The sequence below is a fragment of the Henckelia pumila genome, chromosome 3 (genome assembly GCF_033568475.1).
Source record: "Henckelia pumila isolate YLH828 chromosome 3, ASM3356847v2, whole genome shotgun sequence".
Taxonomy (NCBI): Eukaryota; Viridiplantae; Streptophyta; class Magnoliopsida; order Lamiales; family Gesneriaceae; genus Henckelia; species Henckelia pumila.
In genome coordinates this window covers 193,868,451-193,888,057 of record NC_133122.1, presented here as the reverse complement: position 1 = coordinate 193,888,057, position 19,607 = coordinate 193,868,451, and the positions used below count along the sequence as shown (strand labels likewise).

The 19,607-nt window shown below is 30.0% G+C and overlaps 1 protein-coding gene and 1 long non-coding RNA gene across 2 annotated transcripts; both read right to left on the bottom strand.

The window, feature by feature from the left end:
- Nucleotides 1–3,363: 3,363 nt before the first annotated feature.
- Nucleotides 3,364–4,640, bottom strand: LOC140890830 (ethylene-responsive transcription factor 3). Its single transcript, XM_073298940.1, has one exon. It carries the CDS (start codon nucleotides 4,342–4,344, stop codon nucleotides 3,649–3,651), a length of 696 nt encoding a protein of 231 aa, XP_073155041.1. The 5' UTR covers nucleotides 4,345–4,640; the 3' UTR covers nucleotides 3,364–3,648.
- A 10,403-nt stretch (nucleotides 4,641–15,043) lies between these two features.
- On the bottom strand, nucleotides 15,044–19,339 carry LOC140893193 (uncharacterized). The gene is made up of 3 exons (XR_012153057.1): nucleotides 19,284–19,339; nucleotides 16,323–16,899; nucleotides 15,044–16,250 (listed from the first exon to the last, which is right to left on the bottom strand). It is a non-coding gene; the product is annotated as an uncharacterized lncRNA (long non-coding RNA).
- Between the last annotated feature and the right edge of the window lie 268 nt (nucleotides 19,340–19,607).

The window sequence follows — 19,607 nt, the reverse complement described above, 5'->3', positions numbered from 1 at the left end:
TTAGTTAAAAAATATTTATTCAATTTCTGTGATATCAATTTATTTATTTACAATTATTTAAATATTATATGCCTTAAAATAATTTATCTAATTTATTTCATTGAAATATATAATCTATTTAATCTATCTAATATAATAAATATTAAGTACAAATAAAAATTTTAATTTTTACATATAAAATATAATATAAAAATATATCTAATTAAAATTAAAAATAAAATGTGAATTTTTTTTGTAATAAAGGGCAAATTGGACATTTTACGTAAATGTCAACGGAAATTGATCGGAATCCGGCAGACATGTATCAATTAAGTCATTAAAAAAAGTTCGTGTACCAATTTGACATTTAACTAATAGTTCGTGTATCGAATTAAATTTTACTCTTTAATAATTTATTAACAGTGTATGATAGTTTTTGTAGTCTATAATATTTTTTAAATGGATTTCGACTTTCAGATGAAATAACTAAGTTCTGAAATCATTTAAAATTTTATTAATACCCGAACTCAATTCAATTCAATTTACGACCATTCAATGTTAGATTAAACTCGTATGGAACTCGACTTCAAGGGGAGTTTGAAAATAATATAGATTTTAATATATAATCCAAAAAAAAAAATTTAATTTTATTTGCTCTTGTTAATAAAATTTCCAAATTAAAATGATCATATAAACTTCTTTGAGACGAGTCAATTTTATGAGAGAATATCCGACCTGCACGAGTAATGAAATAGTTTTTTTAATTTTTATGTCAAAATTATCAATTTTCGCTACAGATGTAAATTGATCATCGATCAATCTCACGTGTAGATCTGCGAACTATTTCACAAAACTTACTCAAAAATAATCGGGGTTGGTAATATAACATATAACTTCGAAATATGTTTATTATTCAGAAAATACATAGAAATAATTTTTTTGATATGCTTTAAAGTTTATTTAATTTTAAATTATATTAGTAGTATATGTAAACACAAAATATTTTATTTTATTTCAATAAAATATAATTTTATCTAGAGTTATAGGCCCAAACTAAATTTAATTTTTGGGTGCAGAATTGCATGGCCTTAGGCCCAGAAAACAAGTGATATAAATTGTAAAAAAACGGGTACAAAAACGGGTACACGAAGCATATTTATATTATTGTAATAAATAGCATTGATTTTTATATATCTTTTTTATTAAGAATGATAGTTAAAAAATCAATGATAAAAGAAACAAACACTTTTATAAATTTAAAAGTTTTTTAAAATCATATACGATACTATACATCAAAATTAGTTAATATAATATATTCATGCTTTCTATAATAACAATAAAAATATAGTCTAGTGTAATATAGAAGTAAATATCAAAATATGTATATATAGAGCCCGTTTGAATTTTGTAGAGATTTTTTAAAATAAGTGCTTTTAAAAGCTGCAATTTTTAGCTTTTGAAAAAGCTCTAATTTTGACTTTAAAAAGTGCTTATTTAAGCATTTTTTTGGTCAACTAAACACCTTGTTAACTGAAAAGCATTTAAAAAAGTGGTTTTTTAGCCTGACTTTTGAAACCAAACGGAGCCATAGTGGAATCGGGGCAGGTCAACTTTAGCTTTTTAAACCAATTATTAAGATTTCATTTTTCAAAATTTTCCCCCTCGAAATAAAGAACCTGCATCAATTAAAAAAACAATCACTTAAAAATATTTTGTATTTTGCTTTTATATTTACTACTAAATTATGATTTATATATATATATTAACTTTTGTCTTTTAACCCTTTCTTCATGTATCATAACATTCCACTCGAACAATATTAATTATATTTTCAAATTATAAAACAACACACAATAGTAACTAATTGCATTCCATATGATGTCATTAACTCAATACAAAATATACAATTTCTTGGGGTTAGAAAGTTCGTGGATTGCAGAGATTCATGAAGTTTTATTTTCGGATGAGTGAGGGCTTTCAGAACATAAAACGTCAAGCTAACTATGTCGCCCATTTTTAAGCTAAATTTGCAACTAATGGTTTTTTTTTTAAAACTTAAATATATATATATATATATATACACACACACACCCACACAATCTCTTGGAAAATAACCAGCATATATCACCATTTCAGCAACTAACAATGATATTTGTGAGCACCTCGTCAACTATGCTATAATTTTTGTTATTTTTGGACATCTAGATAATGTTTAAGAGAGCTTCTAGAAAACACTTATCAGCTTTTACTAAACAAAATTTCAAAATTATGTCAAAAAAAAAACTGAGAATTGATTACTAGAAACTGTCTCAAACACTACCTTAATCTCCAGCTCGGTTTTTTTTTTCTATGCTACATGGGGTGAAAAAGTGCAGAAATCTCCGGATTCGAGACCTTATTCAGCAGCTTTGCAAACAAACAGGGTCATAATCAGGAACCCAACAATTACCAGATATGATAAGACAAACATGCAAGGAAAGAAAAGATACCAAACATAAACAACTCCCATCTCTGTTCAAAAAGAGAGAATTTCAAAGATAAATGCATCCACTCCACAATTATTATCTACATTCCTTAATCACATACTAACATTTACATTCATTATCACATTCTATAACCAAGAGTGGTGCATGCGTGCATATATACATGCATAAATGAACGTGCGGGTACGTGTGCGCATGTTTGTATTTCTACCATTAGCATGCTAGTAGTAAAAATAACAAAGACAACAATAGAAACTACACCGAACAATCTGCGTGCAAGGAAAACGCGGCCACAAATATTAGGAACAACGGTAGATTTATCACAGTTTCACGGCGGAACTAAGTTTTGATGACTTGTCTTTTGCAATACCTTAACATAGGTATGAGAATCATCCATGGACATTAAGAATGCACACATGTGGTTGTCTAAATGAATAATGTCGTGTTACCGACCCAATGAGGAATAACTGATCGCAACAGATGCAGGAGATTAGAATCATAAAACTCAAAAGATAGTCCTGCAGAACCTTAAAAGGGCATCTTAATGAATGAAAACAACCCTAAAACATGAAACGAAAGCAACACCAATTCATAGAAGGCGGAAATGATGTAAACAGCGAGCAAATAATCTGAAGAGAAGGGGCTCAAAGTAAACTAACATGTAAATATAAAAGAACACAACTTGAACAACAATGTTTGCACAATTCACAATCGATATCATCATAGTTACTCAATAAGGTCTGCTTCGATAAAGTTTCTAACTTTACATCAAAATGTGGGCAATTTAGCAAATAAGAACCTGAAACAATAAACAAGGGAACAGATCAAGGTATGGTCAGAACGTTATACAAATATTACAAATCGAAACAACGATTTCAAAGGTTTAAAACAACACAGAACATACTCAAGATATCCATCACAATATCTGCTATTATCAATGACATTGAAGTTTATAAATATAAAACACGTAAATCCTCTTCAGACAACAGACAATCAGCTCGAGATATGTATTAGATTTTAGGCCACAACAAGTCTTCAGCCTTGTCTATGAGAATCAACTCTCCTCCCCCTCTTTTCTTTTTTCTTTTTTTCATTTTCTTTTTCAGCAAAATAAATATAAAAGAAGAAACAAACTGAGTAATTTTAACCAAATGGGTTTTTCCCAATCATCATCTTCTGAGACCCCTTAGAGCCGGAGGGCGGTGCAAGCGAGCTCGTCCATGTCAACGGCGGAGTCGAGCGGCGGAGGCATGTTAAGATCAAAAGGAAGGGGCTTTTTACAAGAGGAGGAAGCGATGTCACAATCAGCATCATCAACCACGGAGGAGGAGGAATCACAGTCGCTGTGACAATCATCTGGAGCAGCTGGCGGAAACCGAGGTTGCCTCCTCTGCTGCTGCTGTACGAGCGACGGCGGAGGCGGAGGCGGAGGCTGCTGTCGAGGCCCACTAAAAGATTCCACGGTGCTGCTCATGCTGCTGGACGTCGGCCTCTGCTGGGCCATCATCTGGTGGTCCTGTGGATAAAACCGGGAATCCACGAACGGATCGTTGGGGTTACTGCTCATCCGAATATGGGTCGAGTTTTTAGCGTTGAAAACCGGGAACAAAGCGCCGTCGGGAGGCGAGGGGAAGTTAGTCTTGGCTTTGGGCCCCCGTAGAGAGCGGGCGGCGGCGTCGTACGCTCGAGCTGCCTCCTCAGCCGAGTCAAAGGTGCCGAGCCAAACCCGGGTCTTCTTCCAAGGGTCTCTGATCTCCGCAGCAAATCTCCCCCACGGCCTCTTTCTCACGCCCCTGAATCTGATCTCCGTAGATCCTCCAGATCCGTCACCCTGAACCACCGCAGCGGCCGCCTGCCTCGCCGCCACTCGCCCTCGCCGCATGACTCAAATTCAAGATTCACCACAAGAATCGATGGGCAACCTCAAAAAAAAAAAAAAAATTCAACAACACAACAACATATATACACCAAAAACAAGCCACCACCACCAACGCAGAAAGGAAAATGAAATTAGATTTTGCTTATCTGATTCATCTCAAGATTTCTCTCTCCAATGAATGTATTTTTGTGGGTTAAAAAAGAGAAGAGGGTCGAAAATTATTATTTTAATTTAATAAAAATAAAAATATTATTAATTAATTTAGAGTTTTTGGGTGGGCACCAGCCATTCCTTTATCTTGTCACGAACCAACTACGTTCTTGATTTCATGGATTTGGCCCTTCCTTCTTCCAATTCACAGTAGGAAATTACCAAAATCCCCCTTTGATTCCTTCAATCAATGAGGTCCTTTTCAGTAATCAATTATACTCTATATTTTAATTTCGTGAAATTAAATTGCGGCCAGATGACCAATGGTACATTACATACATACAAAGATGATTAGGGTTTATCAATTTGTAATAAAGTATAAATGCATGTAGGTCGGTTCATATATTTAATGCTACGATTTCAATATATTATATTAGGTGTACTCCCTCCCACCCGAATTTATTGAATTTTCTTTCTTTCTATCTTTCTTTATTTTTCAAATCGAACTAATTTTATAAAATCAAAATATACACGGTATATATACTATGTATGGAAATTAAGAACTCGCGATATTTGAATGTTTGATATACATCTGATATTCGTGATGTTGTATCGTATTTTTTTTCAAATCTATATATATATAATAACTGAGTTTTTGCCATTTTTGGCAAAATCCCGCCAAAATCATATTTCCAAAAACGGAAATAATATTATGTTAATTAATTACATATAATTAAGTGAAAAATAAATTTTTAAATAATGCATAGATGATATATATACACGTATATATAATTATAGATTGATATATAGATAAAATAATGTTGCTAAATTACCATATATTTATAAATCTAAATTCCATGATTTCATGTATTCCATATATGATTATTGATTTTCAAAGAAGTTAAAAATGAATTCCATGATTTCGTATATTCCATATATGATTATTGATTTCCAAAAAAATTAAAAATTATTTTTTTAGATTAAAAAAATCTCGCTTAATACTTTCATATATTTATATACATGCACAATATTTCATTTTCAAATTGACAATTACACATCTAAAATTTAAGAAATCATTCCTGATTTGTATTTCTGAATGAAGTTTGGATATTTAAAGCTATTTTTTATATATAGCATATGTTTATACGACATATTCATATTTTTTCACTATTTAATTAGGGTCCGTTGATTTCAGTAGATTTTTTTAAAAATAAGTGTTTTTTTAAGTAGACTTTTAAAAATACTTTTTAAAGTAAAAATAAGTGTTTTTTTAAGTTGACTTTTAAAAACACTTTTTAAAGTAAAAACTGAAATAATTTTTAAAAAATACTTATTTTGGCTTAAATAAAACACATTTTAGTTAATAAAAGAATTTTTTTTTAAAAAAAAACATTTTTTCTTTATTGTCTACTGAAATCAAACGGGCTTTTGTCATGTAATCTATCATAACATAATAACATCAAATCAAATAAAATGTATAAAAAAAATTATATATTTGTGTGAGAAATACATAATATTTCCAATTTGAACTAAAATTAACGTCCATCTTTCAAATGAAAAAAATTAATATTGATAAATATTAAAATTACACCAAAAATATTATATATATATATATATATATATAATTTCCGTATGAATATGAAATCAATAAACATTTAAATGGTCAATATAGATAACATAATGTTTCTAATTTACCATATATATATATATATATATATATGTATAAATCTCAACTCCGAGATTTCAACATTCTATACATAATCATTGATTTCGAAAAAAAAAATAAAAATCATTCTTAAAGATTCAAAAATAAAATTATGCTTAATACTTTCAAATATTTTAATCAATATACAATATCTGATTTCCAAAATATTGACAATTTTATCTTTATAATTCAAAAAATAATTCCGACACAATTAAAAATTATAAAACATAACAAAACTCATTAAGAATTTTCAATATTGGTTTGAAGATACTTACTGTATAAATACTATTTACGAGCAGAAAATATTATTCAATATTTCAAATTTCAATAAAATATTTAACACTCAATTGCAAAGCAAATGATACCTTTATTTAAAATGATCTGAGAACTAGACCTTTTAGATTGACATTGAGCGTTGAAACTACGGTTAGTACATTTCTACGATCTACCTTCATATCAAGACAAACAAAATCTCACGATGAAATGCATATTTTAAGATGTTGAGGTATACATAAACTTTTTGTGATTTTTTTTATATTCAATCTATATATCTTCGATTTTATTATAACATTTTCTCCATTTTTTAGGGAACACACATACATATCATAATTTGTGTATTTTACACCGATTATTTAATGAAACATATATTTGAAACATTTTTTCACTAGGTTCAAAATACAAGTGAGAGTTGTTGACATCACCGGAAATATGAAGTTTTCTTATTTTGGGATAGATAGTGTGCTGAACTTTTTGAAAAAATATCTTTAGAGTTGAAGACTGAAACGAAAATCAGGTTTACGAAATAAGTTTTTGATAGTATAATGTATTTTTTTCATTGTAGATGATTATTAAATATAAATCTTGCATATATTATTTCATGGTATGGATGCTACAGAAATGTTGAAAGAATTTCAATATATAGCTTATCGAAATGTTTTGTTCAAAATTCAAGTGAGATAACCAAATTCATGGAAATAATGGAACATATATTGTCATCAAAATGGTAACATACCCTATAATTGTAGAAAAAATACGTTGGAAATTTTTTTGAGAGCCAGGTATAATATTTTTTCTTCGAAAGTCATTATTTCAAATTTAATATATTATTTTTTAACATTCTCGAATTGTTACAGGAATCCGATTTATTTTAAAAACTGAAAATGACATAAACTGGAGATGTGGAGGTGTGCTAATCATGAAATTAAGTATAACATCTAGAAGAATTTGCTACATTACCTAATAAATATTTTTTCCCACTGGTTTTATCGTCGTAATGTGAGGTTTCTATACAATTAAAATTTACAAGCAAAACTCTTATTTCACAAGATGGTTTGAAGGATTATACTGTGAAAGAAACGTAGATGAATGATTTTTCTTCAACAATAATAGAAAAAAAATTAAAAACTACCATCAAGAAGGGAAAAGATTGAAATATATTTTTTAAAATATAGAGTGCTAAATTCAAATTTTATGTAGTGGTTGGAGTTTCATTCGTCAATGAGTTTTGATTGGTTTAAACATTTTGATAATTCTAGGATTTTTAATTATGTTGGTATTGTTCAAATAATTTTATTAATAAAGTTTAATTGCCGATTTATAATTTTTTTAATACATTCACTTTTTACTTTTGGTATTACATAATCTCTATAAAATATAAACATCTATGTTAAATTAATGCAACTTCAAATAAACAATTAATGATATAAAAAAATTTAAAAAGTGGACACTTAAACAATAATTATTTATCACAAGATAGTCATAATGATGGAAAATATCACAAGTTTTGGATTTAATCCCATAATATTTGATTTCTTAATATAGAACATATTAATTAAAGGAATAATGCTACAGGTACAACGAAATATGTACAACAAATCTTACAACACAAAAAATTCAATACAATAATTTAATTTATCAAAATCTCACGATACATTAAATGCAAAATCTCGCGATAAAATAGCAAAATCTCGCGATAAAATAGCAAAATCTCACGATATTATTGTTGTAAATATCGCTGTACACGATATTTGTTGTACCTCTAGCATTTTCCTAATTAAAGATTCAAAACATCTATAATAAAATTAATTTCTTAATTTAATTTAAAACTCTACATAAATACTTTAGTTTCAATCAAATACATGCAAATATGACACCATCTAGAGCAGATTAAAAAACATATATTAGAAAATTCATGCAATAATTACAATAGAGTATGATCAATCTTATCAAAATTTCGAATATATTTATTTTCTTAATATACAGTATCAACTAAAGATTCAAAACAATATCAATCAACATAATTTCCTTAATTTAATTTAAATTTCAACTTTTATATTCGATTTATTATGAGATATTTCATATTAGATTAAAAATATGCAGACTAAAAATTGATACGAATATTGTAATAATTTATTACATGTCAATCAACTTGGCCAATCAACTTTTCGAATATTTCCGTAGTTAAATTTTCAAAATTAAAACCATTCGAAAAAGGAAAATTACATAAGTAAGGGATTCAATCCCATAAATATAAACATCTACGTTAAATTCATTCTTTCACATAACCAACTTAATAATACACAAAAATTAAAATACCGTACATTGAAAGCAATAATTATTATTAAAAAAATTTAAAATTTTATAACATTGTTAGCTTATGAATAATATCTACTAATTATTGTTGCAAAAAATAGTCATGATTATGAAAAACAAACAAGTATGAGATTCAATCTCATAATCTCTGTTTTCAAAGTATAGAACATATCAATCCAACTTTAGAAAATCAATAAATCAATCAATCTAATTTCTTGATTTAATTATATATTTAATATGAATACACATTTTAGTTTCTAAATGTTTCTGAAAAATATGACACATTCCATAAAAGATTAAAAAAACATGTAACTGAAAAATTCAATGTAAAATTACAAGAAATCGTGACCATTCAATCAAATTTTTGTGTATATTTCCTTTGTTGATAATTGATATACAATATCAATTAAAGATTTAATAAATAAATCAAAATAATTCGTTAGTTAAATCAACTTTATATATAATTTAGTTTTAATGAAATACCAGCAAGTCTAACATATTCCATATTATATTACAAACATATAATTTGTGAATTCATACTAAAATTATAATATATATAATTACCCCAGAATCAACTTTTTTTTTAAAAAAAATATTTTATAATTAAGTTTTGGATTCAATCCCATAATCCATGCTTCTCAAATGTAGAGCATATTTAATCAAACCACTCCTCTCATCTTCTTGGAAAAAATTTACCACCCAATTCAATCTCAAATCCAAACTCACATATTTTCATAAACAATCATCACATAATCTCCCATATGGAGCATATTTAAGGAAGTATTTCAAAAATTTTAAGATAATTTGTTTGTTTTTTTAATTATATGATATATAATCCATATTTCGATTATTCGTTCAAATATTCATTCTTATAATTTTTATCATTAATTTTATAAAATAACTTCACGTGCATCGCACAACATATTTTTGTTTAAAAAGTTTTTTGTTTCTTTTTAAAAGTACTTTTTTATCATTATTCTTATTATTTATTGTAAAATTAAATTTATTTACAATTTAATTTTATATTCAAAATTTTCATTTAATCTAATTTAATTATATTATACACAAGATATAATCCGTGCATCGCACGGGTGAAATACTAGTAATGTAATACACTGAAGTTGGATCGACGTTTGGAATTAGACAACGTTTAACAAATCTATTTTAACTGTTTACGCGTTGACGGACTGGATTTGAAGGAAGCATGGATGCTACAACTCCATCATGCCTATATAATTAAGTTTCCCTAATTAAGTTTGTGTCTTGAAAATATATCATTTTTGTCCTTCGTGCTAAAATTCAAACAAAAGAAAAACAAGAACAAAGAAAGATTCATTACATATGCTTGCTAGTTACATAACTAGGAATTAACAAGCTATTACGCTCTTGGACATGATTTGAGGTTATGGTCGAGCATTGGACAATAGAGACATGGCTAGCTCCTTTCGAGCATTGGAAAATAGTGACAATCATGTCATGAATATTGAATATCATAGTTGTCGGAAACTCATAGTCGGAGATGTTATTCAACTACTGGTCAAACTCGAACTGTTTTCGTTGGATTCCTTCCTTCGTAAAATCTAAAGCTCTGAAATATAATTTAGCGAAAATGCTCTTCCAACCTTTAGAGAAATATAAATAGACCATTACACAATCAAAAACTCAAAAAGTACACATATTTTCGTTCATCCCATATTGGTGTATAATACTTTTATTATTCATAGGAAAAAATTCAAAAAACATCATAAAAGTTCGCATTGTTTCATGATTTAGAATCATATAATCACAAAACATAAAGAATCATATAATCACAAAACATAAAGCTTTTGTGTCTGGAGACATGATTGTCACGTTTCATAAACACCATATATGGGACTGTCTCAAAGAGATCGAATTAAACTCTAACCTCGATTACAATATGTTTGTGCTTTGTTTTAGAACTTTTCGTGACAAACTCTGCAACAATTTCACTACAGTTTCATATTTACACACCTCACGTACCCAATATATACCGTCCTTGTGTTATAAAATTGAAATAGATGATAACCAACATAATTTTTTTGAGTAATTAGATGTTCATGTATTTTTATTTTTTTTTTGTAAAAAAATAATTTAAAGTACTTTTACCTATAAAACTATTGAGCTCATATAATATATTTTTTTTGCTTTTATTTTAAGCTAATTGAATAAAATAACACACACACATATATATATATATAATTTTTTTGAACCTTGTCGAATGCTCCCTAAGATGATCTATCGTCTCATATAACTCACCTCTATCACAGTTTTGACTCTTTTGACACCGATGCATTGTTAGCGGTTAAAGCAGTATATGAACCACTGCGATTGAAGCTCTTCTTGTGACAAAAAAATCCGAAAAACTTGTTCTGTATTCGTTGCTCATTTTCATGGTTTTCGGAGTATTCATCATAGGGTCTCGGTTGATTTTAAAGTTGTTGTACCTTTTTTTTTGAAAAAAATTGATGTAAATTCAGATCGTCCGTGATGATAATTTTTTGTCGGAAAAAAAAAAAAAAAACTTTGTGTGAGGTGCCATCAATAGGCATCCCAAACATCTAATTGCAACTCAGCCCCAAAATTCCGCGTGAAAAGAATATTTGGTTTACTTCGTTTTTGTCCCGTGACATGAAATAATCAATATTATTATTTCGTTTATTATTATTATTGTTATTATTAAATTTTTCTATAATCAAAACATCACATTTTCTATTATTATTTCCGTAGACTTTCCTATTTTCATTGTTTTAACTTTTAATTTCCTAACCCACAAAAATATCTTCTTACGGAAATATAGCAATCTCTTCATCATGTATATTGACATTAACTATACAAGCAATAATTTGATATGTAATAATTTTTCAAAAAATCATGTAATGCAAAATATTTATTTTGAAAAGGAAAAAGATCGACATAGTAAGGATTGTTGCCAGTGGCGTACCCAGGATTTTTAACCAAGAGGGGCGAACTCAACAAATTTAAAAAATTAATACAACGCAAAATATATAACAAATGTCATATATAATTAACTTCATATGTTTTTACAATAACACTTACCAAGATTTTATAATCTGAAAATAATGAATAATACTCAATAAAAAAAATGATGGATAATTCATATATTATCAACTGTCTCAAACACACATCGCTCAATATATGATATCAAACAATCATTTAACAACATATCATCTCCCAACCTATTACGAAGTGATGTTTTGCTGATAACACTATCTTTACAGTTGCAACAATAATAATAATGTTAAATTTAAAAGTAAATCTGTGTACCAAATGATATAATTGATATTTTTATTGAACCATTCTTTTAGCAAGTTCGCTAATCTCAACAACTTCAGATAACTAATTGTTATTTTCAAATGTAAAAAAATAAAGTTATCAAGTTGGTACTAAAATATGTTTAACTTGATGAAATCAGATGCCTAATTAAAATAAATTTCCTTTGTCACATTCAAGTCAAAAAGACTTTTCATTTTCGATCTTTAAAAAGATATGGGATAATAAAAAGCATAATGCCAAATTTATTATATCCCAAAATAAATTTATTATTATCTTATTTATCAAAGACTTTTTAATCAATATAAAATTATATTAATATTTTAGATATATATATATATACATAGTACTAAGTTTTTATTAAAAATAATTTCAAAGAGGCAGTTACAATTAAATTTATATTTAATAATGATATTATGTATATAGTATTAAATTTTTTTAAAATTTCAAGGGGGGCGATCGCACCCTTTCGGGACCATGTAGGTCCGCCACTGATTGTTTCGTGATAGGAATGAAAATAATGAGGAAAAAATATGTAATTAATTGTGGTTAGTTAATCTACCATGCAAAATTTATATGATAAAATAAATATGTACAATGAACGTTACGTACATGATCACTTTATTTTTGAAATTACAAAAGACCACATATGCACTTTTAAAATAAATATTTCAATTAAAGTGCATTTGAGGGATAAGTCGATGCTACCCATGAGGGTAGTGCCCCATGGATAGCTGTCAGACCTAGATTGGCCCAATGCATGTGGGCCCCACACAAATTATGTGGGACCCACATCATTTGGGCCAATCAAGGCCTGACACGCTGCACACAGGGCAATCCTGTGTGCAGCGGCTTTGTCTATGCTAGCACATGAGTACTGCCTATGTGCTGCATTCAATGACCCATATTTTTTTGAATTTGATTTGATCTCATTTTAAATGAGATCATATCAAGTCCAAAAAAACATGGACCGTTGGATCCCGGGCACTACCCGAATGGGGTAGTATAGACAAAACCGTGTGGAACATCGAATTTTCCGTATTTGAGATAATTTTGTAATTAAAAAATAATGTGTAACGTTTGTATGTTTAATCTTATTTTGTTCATATATGATATAAACGTAACTCTTATTATTATATATAAACGATTAAATATAAAGCCACTTTTTTTATTAAATAATTTAATTAATTAAACAAATATAACAAAAGAAAACAGAAAGGACAAAGTTGTCAAAAAAGGAAAAGAAAGAATATGCCACTTGAAAAATCGAAGACAGCTGACCCAGAACCCGACCCGAAAACTATAGGCAGGACCCGGATCCACGTGCTCCTCTGACATTTCCAGCCACTAAAATCGAGATCTTCGGTGCCTCGATTGACCGGCAACAGGCTGACCCCGTCCATTTTTCTGTTCCCGCAAGCAGGTAATAATAACTACGGGGCAAGTGGTACGGACAAACAACTGGTGACACGTGTCGATCAGGGGAAATACTCAATTCGATAATTCTCATACTTTTCGGGGGGTGAGTCGATGCTGGCTCAAGGCCAGTGCCCTGAGCCAGCCAATGCATGACACGTGTCATAAATTTTTTAAATTTAATTAAAAGTAAAAGCGGATGGGCTTTTTTTAAAAACCATCAGATGTCTTTGACCATGGTTAGCAATAGTTTGGTTAGATCTGTAAAAAGTTGCATCCTCCCATTCTCATTGACCATTAATTTTCAAATCTTTTGTATAATCCTTTACGAGGGTTTTTCTTTACGAAAAACTTTTGGTTTGGAAGATCGAAGAGGTGCAGATCAAAAGTTTGAAGTTTTTTTTTTTGGGAGGGCAACTGATTTCTCTACGCTTTCTAATACAAAGTTCTGATTATTTTTCCGAAACCATTAATGTTTAAGGGTTGTTTTATCCTCTTAGACACTGTTTGGTTTGACTGATAGGATAAGTAATTCATAGATAATTAATATAATATAAATCAAAAATAAATAAAAAAAAATAGTTAATACATGATTTGATTTTATGGATAGATTATAATTTATTTAATGTAATTAATGTAAAATTATTAATTAATAAATAGATAAATAATATGAGCAAAATTAATTGGGATAAATTATACATAGATTAATAATGCATCAAATCAAACCATGCCTTAATTTACAATTTAAATCTCTACCGCTGGAAAAATCGCTGCTTCGAAGAACTGCTGATTCAGCGCTAGAGGAGAAGAGATTCAGCGCTTTTTGTTCGAGAACGAAGCGCTGATGCGCTGCCTAATTTTGGAAAAAAAAAATCAATTTGAAAATTTGATTAAAGGGATCGATGGGCTTTATTTGTTGGGCTTTGGATAAAAGGGAAATTGAAGAGCAACAAGAAGGGGAGATCGGCCGCACAAATCGAGAGATGCTTAGAGGCGTAAAAAAATCTGCAGACAATTGAAGAACAGCAGTAAAGAAGATTGAAGACTTTATCGAATTTCCCTGTTCATAGATTTGCTATTATTCGAAGATTTTAGACGAACATAAATTTGTATTGATTTGGTATTTGTTAGAAGATTTTAGACTATCGTAAATGTGTATTGATTTGACATTTATTCGAAGATTTTAGACGATCGTAAATGTGTGTTGATTTGGAACTTTTCGAAGATTTAGACTTGGCATTTATGCAAAAATGTATATTGATTTGCATTTATTCGAAGATTTTAGACGATCTTAAATTTGTGTTGATTTGGAACTTTTCGAAGATTAAGACTTGGCATTTATGCGAAAATTTTAGACGATTGTGAAAAGAAACTAAGCTTCTTTTGCCAAAAATATTGCTGTAACTAAGCTTCTTATTTTGCCCCTACGCCTGCGACTTTGATATTAAACCAAAATTTTGTCATCATAAAAACGTATCCAAAGAAAAGTAAGCATTATGTTTCAAAAAATTTCTTAACCACCGCATCAAATGAGAGATCAATTCTGTTTCAAAATATTTCTTATAACTTTTGACAACTTCTCCATTAAGCATACAAAAATGCTCTTGCTACACAAGAGGATGTTCTTGGCGACGAAGACGATTGCTGTTCTTTCTCCTTTCTTGATCTTTTATCAACTCTCCTGCCAGCTTCCAACATCTCCATTCTCTCCAAAAAACCAGAATTCATGAAACCAACTAGTTACAAAAAAACTCTTGCAACTATAACAATTCGGAAAAAACCAACACAGCAAATGAGAGATCAATTCAAATGAGAGGAAACAAAGTCACATAATTTGTTTGAAATCTCTTCTCCTATAAAAAAAACCAGAATACACCAAACCGACTAATTCAACAAAACTCTAGCAACTAAAACAATTTTGAAAAGACTAACACAGCAAAATATCAGAATTCACAAAACCGGCATAAATTGTAGCGCAAAATACCAGAATTCACGAAAACAATTCAGAAAAGTTTTGAACAACGCAAAAACCAATTTTTTACACCACATCATCTTTATTATTTTAGCTTAGACACAAAAGAAAGGAGCAAAATATTTACCTCGAGAAGCCGAGACAGCAACCTTCTAAAACCAAGGGAAATTTGATGATTGTACCAAAAGATCATGAAATTTCAGGTTAAAATGAAAGAGGCTATTCTACTATTCAAAAGTCCTGTCAAATACAATAGAGAAAACCACAAGATGGTATTGTACAAGGTTAAGTTTTATAACGGAGATCTTAATGTTATTAGCATGAACAACTTGATAAGGTTAAACCAAGAAAATATTAAAGAACACAACACAACAAACCACCACATAATCTTAGCGTTACAAAATAGAAAGGACATGACTATACACCAAAAGGAGAAAAAGAACAAAACTATGAACTCCATAGCAGGGTTGGTTCTCAATCTTAGTCACCAGCAAAAACTGTATGAATTTTGACCAATTCAAACTTGAAACAAAGCAACTAAACGGCTCATTTTATCCCTCTAAAAGGTTAATTACCCACCATATATGATGAAACCAGTACAAAGATTCGGTCTAAAAACTCTCAGCTGAATCTTCCCAAGCTGACTTATTTTTTTCAATGCAACAACGATAAAAATATTAACAGCAGTTAAAATTTACTTCGAGAAGCCGAGACAACGCGCAACTCTTATATCGAGCTATTACGGTTACTATCAGCGTGTCCCTAAATATATTTAAAAAAAAGTGAGAGATAAATTTATAAACAACTTTAACATTCTTTATCAATTTTTCTTACTTGGAATGAATGAGGATTTTCAAACTGATATAAGAATAAATTCATCTGACCATTTGAATATAAATTTGTATTACTTTCCTGCATTTCAAGTACAATAAATGTAAGATGATGAGAGAATTATCGGTATATGTTAACCCAAGGGAAACAATAGTAATAACCCAATGATATGGTTGATTGACATGAAATCGAGATCCAATTGATGAAAATTCAAATGGATGATTAATATTGATTTGTGATGGTGGGACAGTAGGATTTTGTTGTTGTTGGAGATAATTTGTTTCTTGGCTTTTCGGGCATTGAGAAGGTTGTGAACTTTGTCCTTTGTTTTTTGCTCCTTTTGCATCTATATCATGACATAAAAATAAAAAAAATTAAAAATAACAGAACAAAACAAAACACGTAAAAAAAATCAATTTACAACTTAACTTACTTGATCGATCAACTTTTCCCTTTCCTTTCCTTTTCTTACTTTTATCATCCCAGTGACGTTGTATGTTTTTATTTGTGATTCCTCTTGACTTCACTTGAGGAGGATTACGCACGAGCTTGTCATCTTCATGAACCCCGTCGTCACAAACTTTTGGATCTTCCAACTTCAGATTTTCAAACAAATAATCCATTTGTTCCAGCGCACCATCAAGAATTTCTGTCAACTTATTTCTGGATTTTTCATGAACTTTACATCTCATGCTAAGAGCATATGTTGATCTCATGATTTGGTTCACAAAAACCAACTCAGATTCACGACCACTTCGACTTCTACTGCCACTTCCACTTTCATCCAAAAAAAAATCAACAATTCTGTTTCTGGTATTTTTCATCCACCGCTTTTTCAAGTATTGTTTTGGCAGAAAATTCACATTCATAAAATTGAAGATCATCAAAATGTGCTTGCACAGTATTCCCATTGACTCAAATTTTTGACAACTGCATTTCACTTCAAAAGTCTGCTTGTTGAATAACACCTGTCTAACCCTTGAATTCTCATCATGAGATTTTACTTTAAACCCAAGGGAGAATTCACTCAAATCCGAAGGCATCTGAATCAACCGCATATTCAAAGAATTAATAAATTCTAATTCAAATAGCTTGTACACGGAAAGTGTATAAACATCAGCAGCAAAATTCAACAATGGATTATTTTTTAGCATTGTCGGAGCTTTCGTATGATGACAACGCGTATCCTCTGCCTTTTCTTTATCACGCCAATTTTTTTGGATTTTTTCGTAATTCTGCACAAAATCATACAATGAAATGGCGCTGTTACCTAATCTCTTCAACACTGCATTTGTCCCCTCACTTCTAGAAGTTGCCATAAGGCCAGCACTGAACCTATGATTGCTAAATGAAGTAGCCCATTTGTATCTCAATGCATACATATTATTTAAGCATTTATGACCACTGAGATCGTATTCATCAATCATAATCCTCCATGTGGCTTCAAATTCTTCCTCAGATTCGCAATGACTCATGCATTTATTCCACAATTTTTTAAATCTCGAATCACCATTCAAACTCCCTAAGTGTGAAGGAGCATTTTGATTGATGTGCCATTGACATAACCGATGGTGTGAATATGGAAATACTGTTTCAATTGCATTCATCATGGCTTGGCATTGGTCTGTGAAAATTATTTCAGGCTGTTTTCCATTCATAGAATCAAGAAAAGTTTTGAACAACCATTCGAATAAACTCTCAGTTTCATCCGACATGAATGCCAAGCCAAACATCACATTTTGCTTATGATGATTAATTCCAAAAAAAGGTGCACATATCAAATTGTAACGATTGGTTCGATAAGTGGTGTCAACTGACAGAACATCACCGAAATACTCAAAATCAATTTGACATCTCGAATCCCTGAGGAAGAAGTTCATGATCCTATTGTCATCATCTAACTGCACATTCCAATAAAAATGTGACTCCTTATTCGCCTTATTTATAAAGTGATGAAGTAGTGAAGAAGCATCCCCATTCTCAACTTTTGTATGCTTTTTTATACGACCAAGGTGATCGTATACATCTTTTTGAATAAAGCTCAAATTCTGTGGGCCTTGGGCTTCATTTTCCATATAAGATACAACATTAGCCACAGATATCCCAGCATTCACCATTGCTTCTAAAGTGGACTTTTGAGCATGAGAAATATTACATGATGATCTCAACAAATGTCTTTGATCAACTGCAACCATGTCATGATTATGATCAAGGACAAACCTACCAACCATCCACTCTCCCCTTTTTTGCCTAGTTATTCTGAGTTTAGCTTTACATTTACTTCTACTAGTCGGTTTCAAGTAAACAGGAACTTTTTTATTAGAACGTTTTTCATCCTTACTACCTTCACATGAACACTCAAAATCTTTAGCTTGTAATTCAGTAGTACCAGGAAAGTAGCGTTGATCTCCTTTCTTAACGCTAAACCCTTTAGCATGCGCATAATTGCAATAGAGTAAATACGCATCTTCGACACTTCTGACTACTTCACCAACAAGTAGTTTACTCTCCAATTGATCTACAATAGAGTTGGTAGATGATACCTCAACATTTTCAGGAATTGTATATTCTGAATTTGCAACTTCAACCTCTTCAATATTGTCTTCCATCAAGTCTATAAATAAAAAAAATGATTCAAATATAAATAAAAATAATAATGATTCAATGTAAATAAAAATATATAAGTTGTCAATAAAATAAGGTTCTAAAAATTTAGTCACAACTTAAGTCCCAAAAACAGTGAATGAAAGGAACAAACAATGTCACAAACAAATTCAACAAATTAAGTATAGAACCTACGTAGGCAATCATTGATTTTTCTTTTCTTTCTGAGTAAGTAAATTATTTATTTCTATTATTAGGGTGCAAACCGTTTGGTGACCTAGTTCCACCTTGAAGGCTAAAAGAGCATTACTCTCCTCGATCCAATTATTGAGGACCATACAACATATATAAAATATATACCTGGAATTTCTGAAACTTGCTTATGCTGCTCAGCTTGTAATCTGCCGACTATGCTGTCATTGAGTGTCTCGGCCAGAGCTTTCCCCAAGAAAAATGCATCCAAGATTGTTCTGCTCTCGTTCTCGCTCTCGCCTGCAAAGAGTTATTGTGGATGATTCTATTTCAATAAAACAATATGTATTGTTATCCAACAAAGTAGACGGAGAGGTGTTTGCTCAATTTTTTTTAGAATTTTGGGATTTTTTTCCAAAGGCAAAGGCGGGTGGGTTGGAGAGATGACGAGAGAGCGCGAAGAAATCAAATTTTTGGGTTCTAACTACGGTT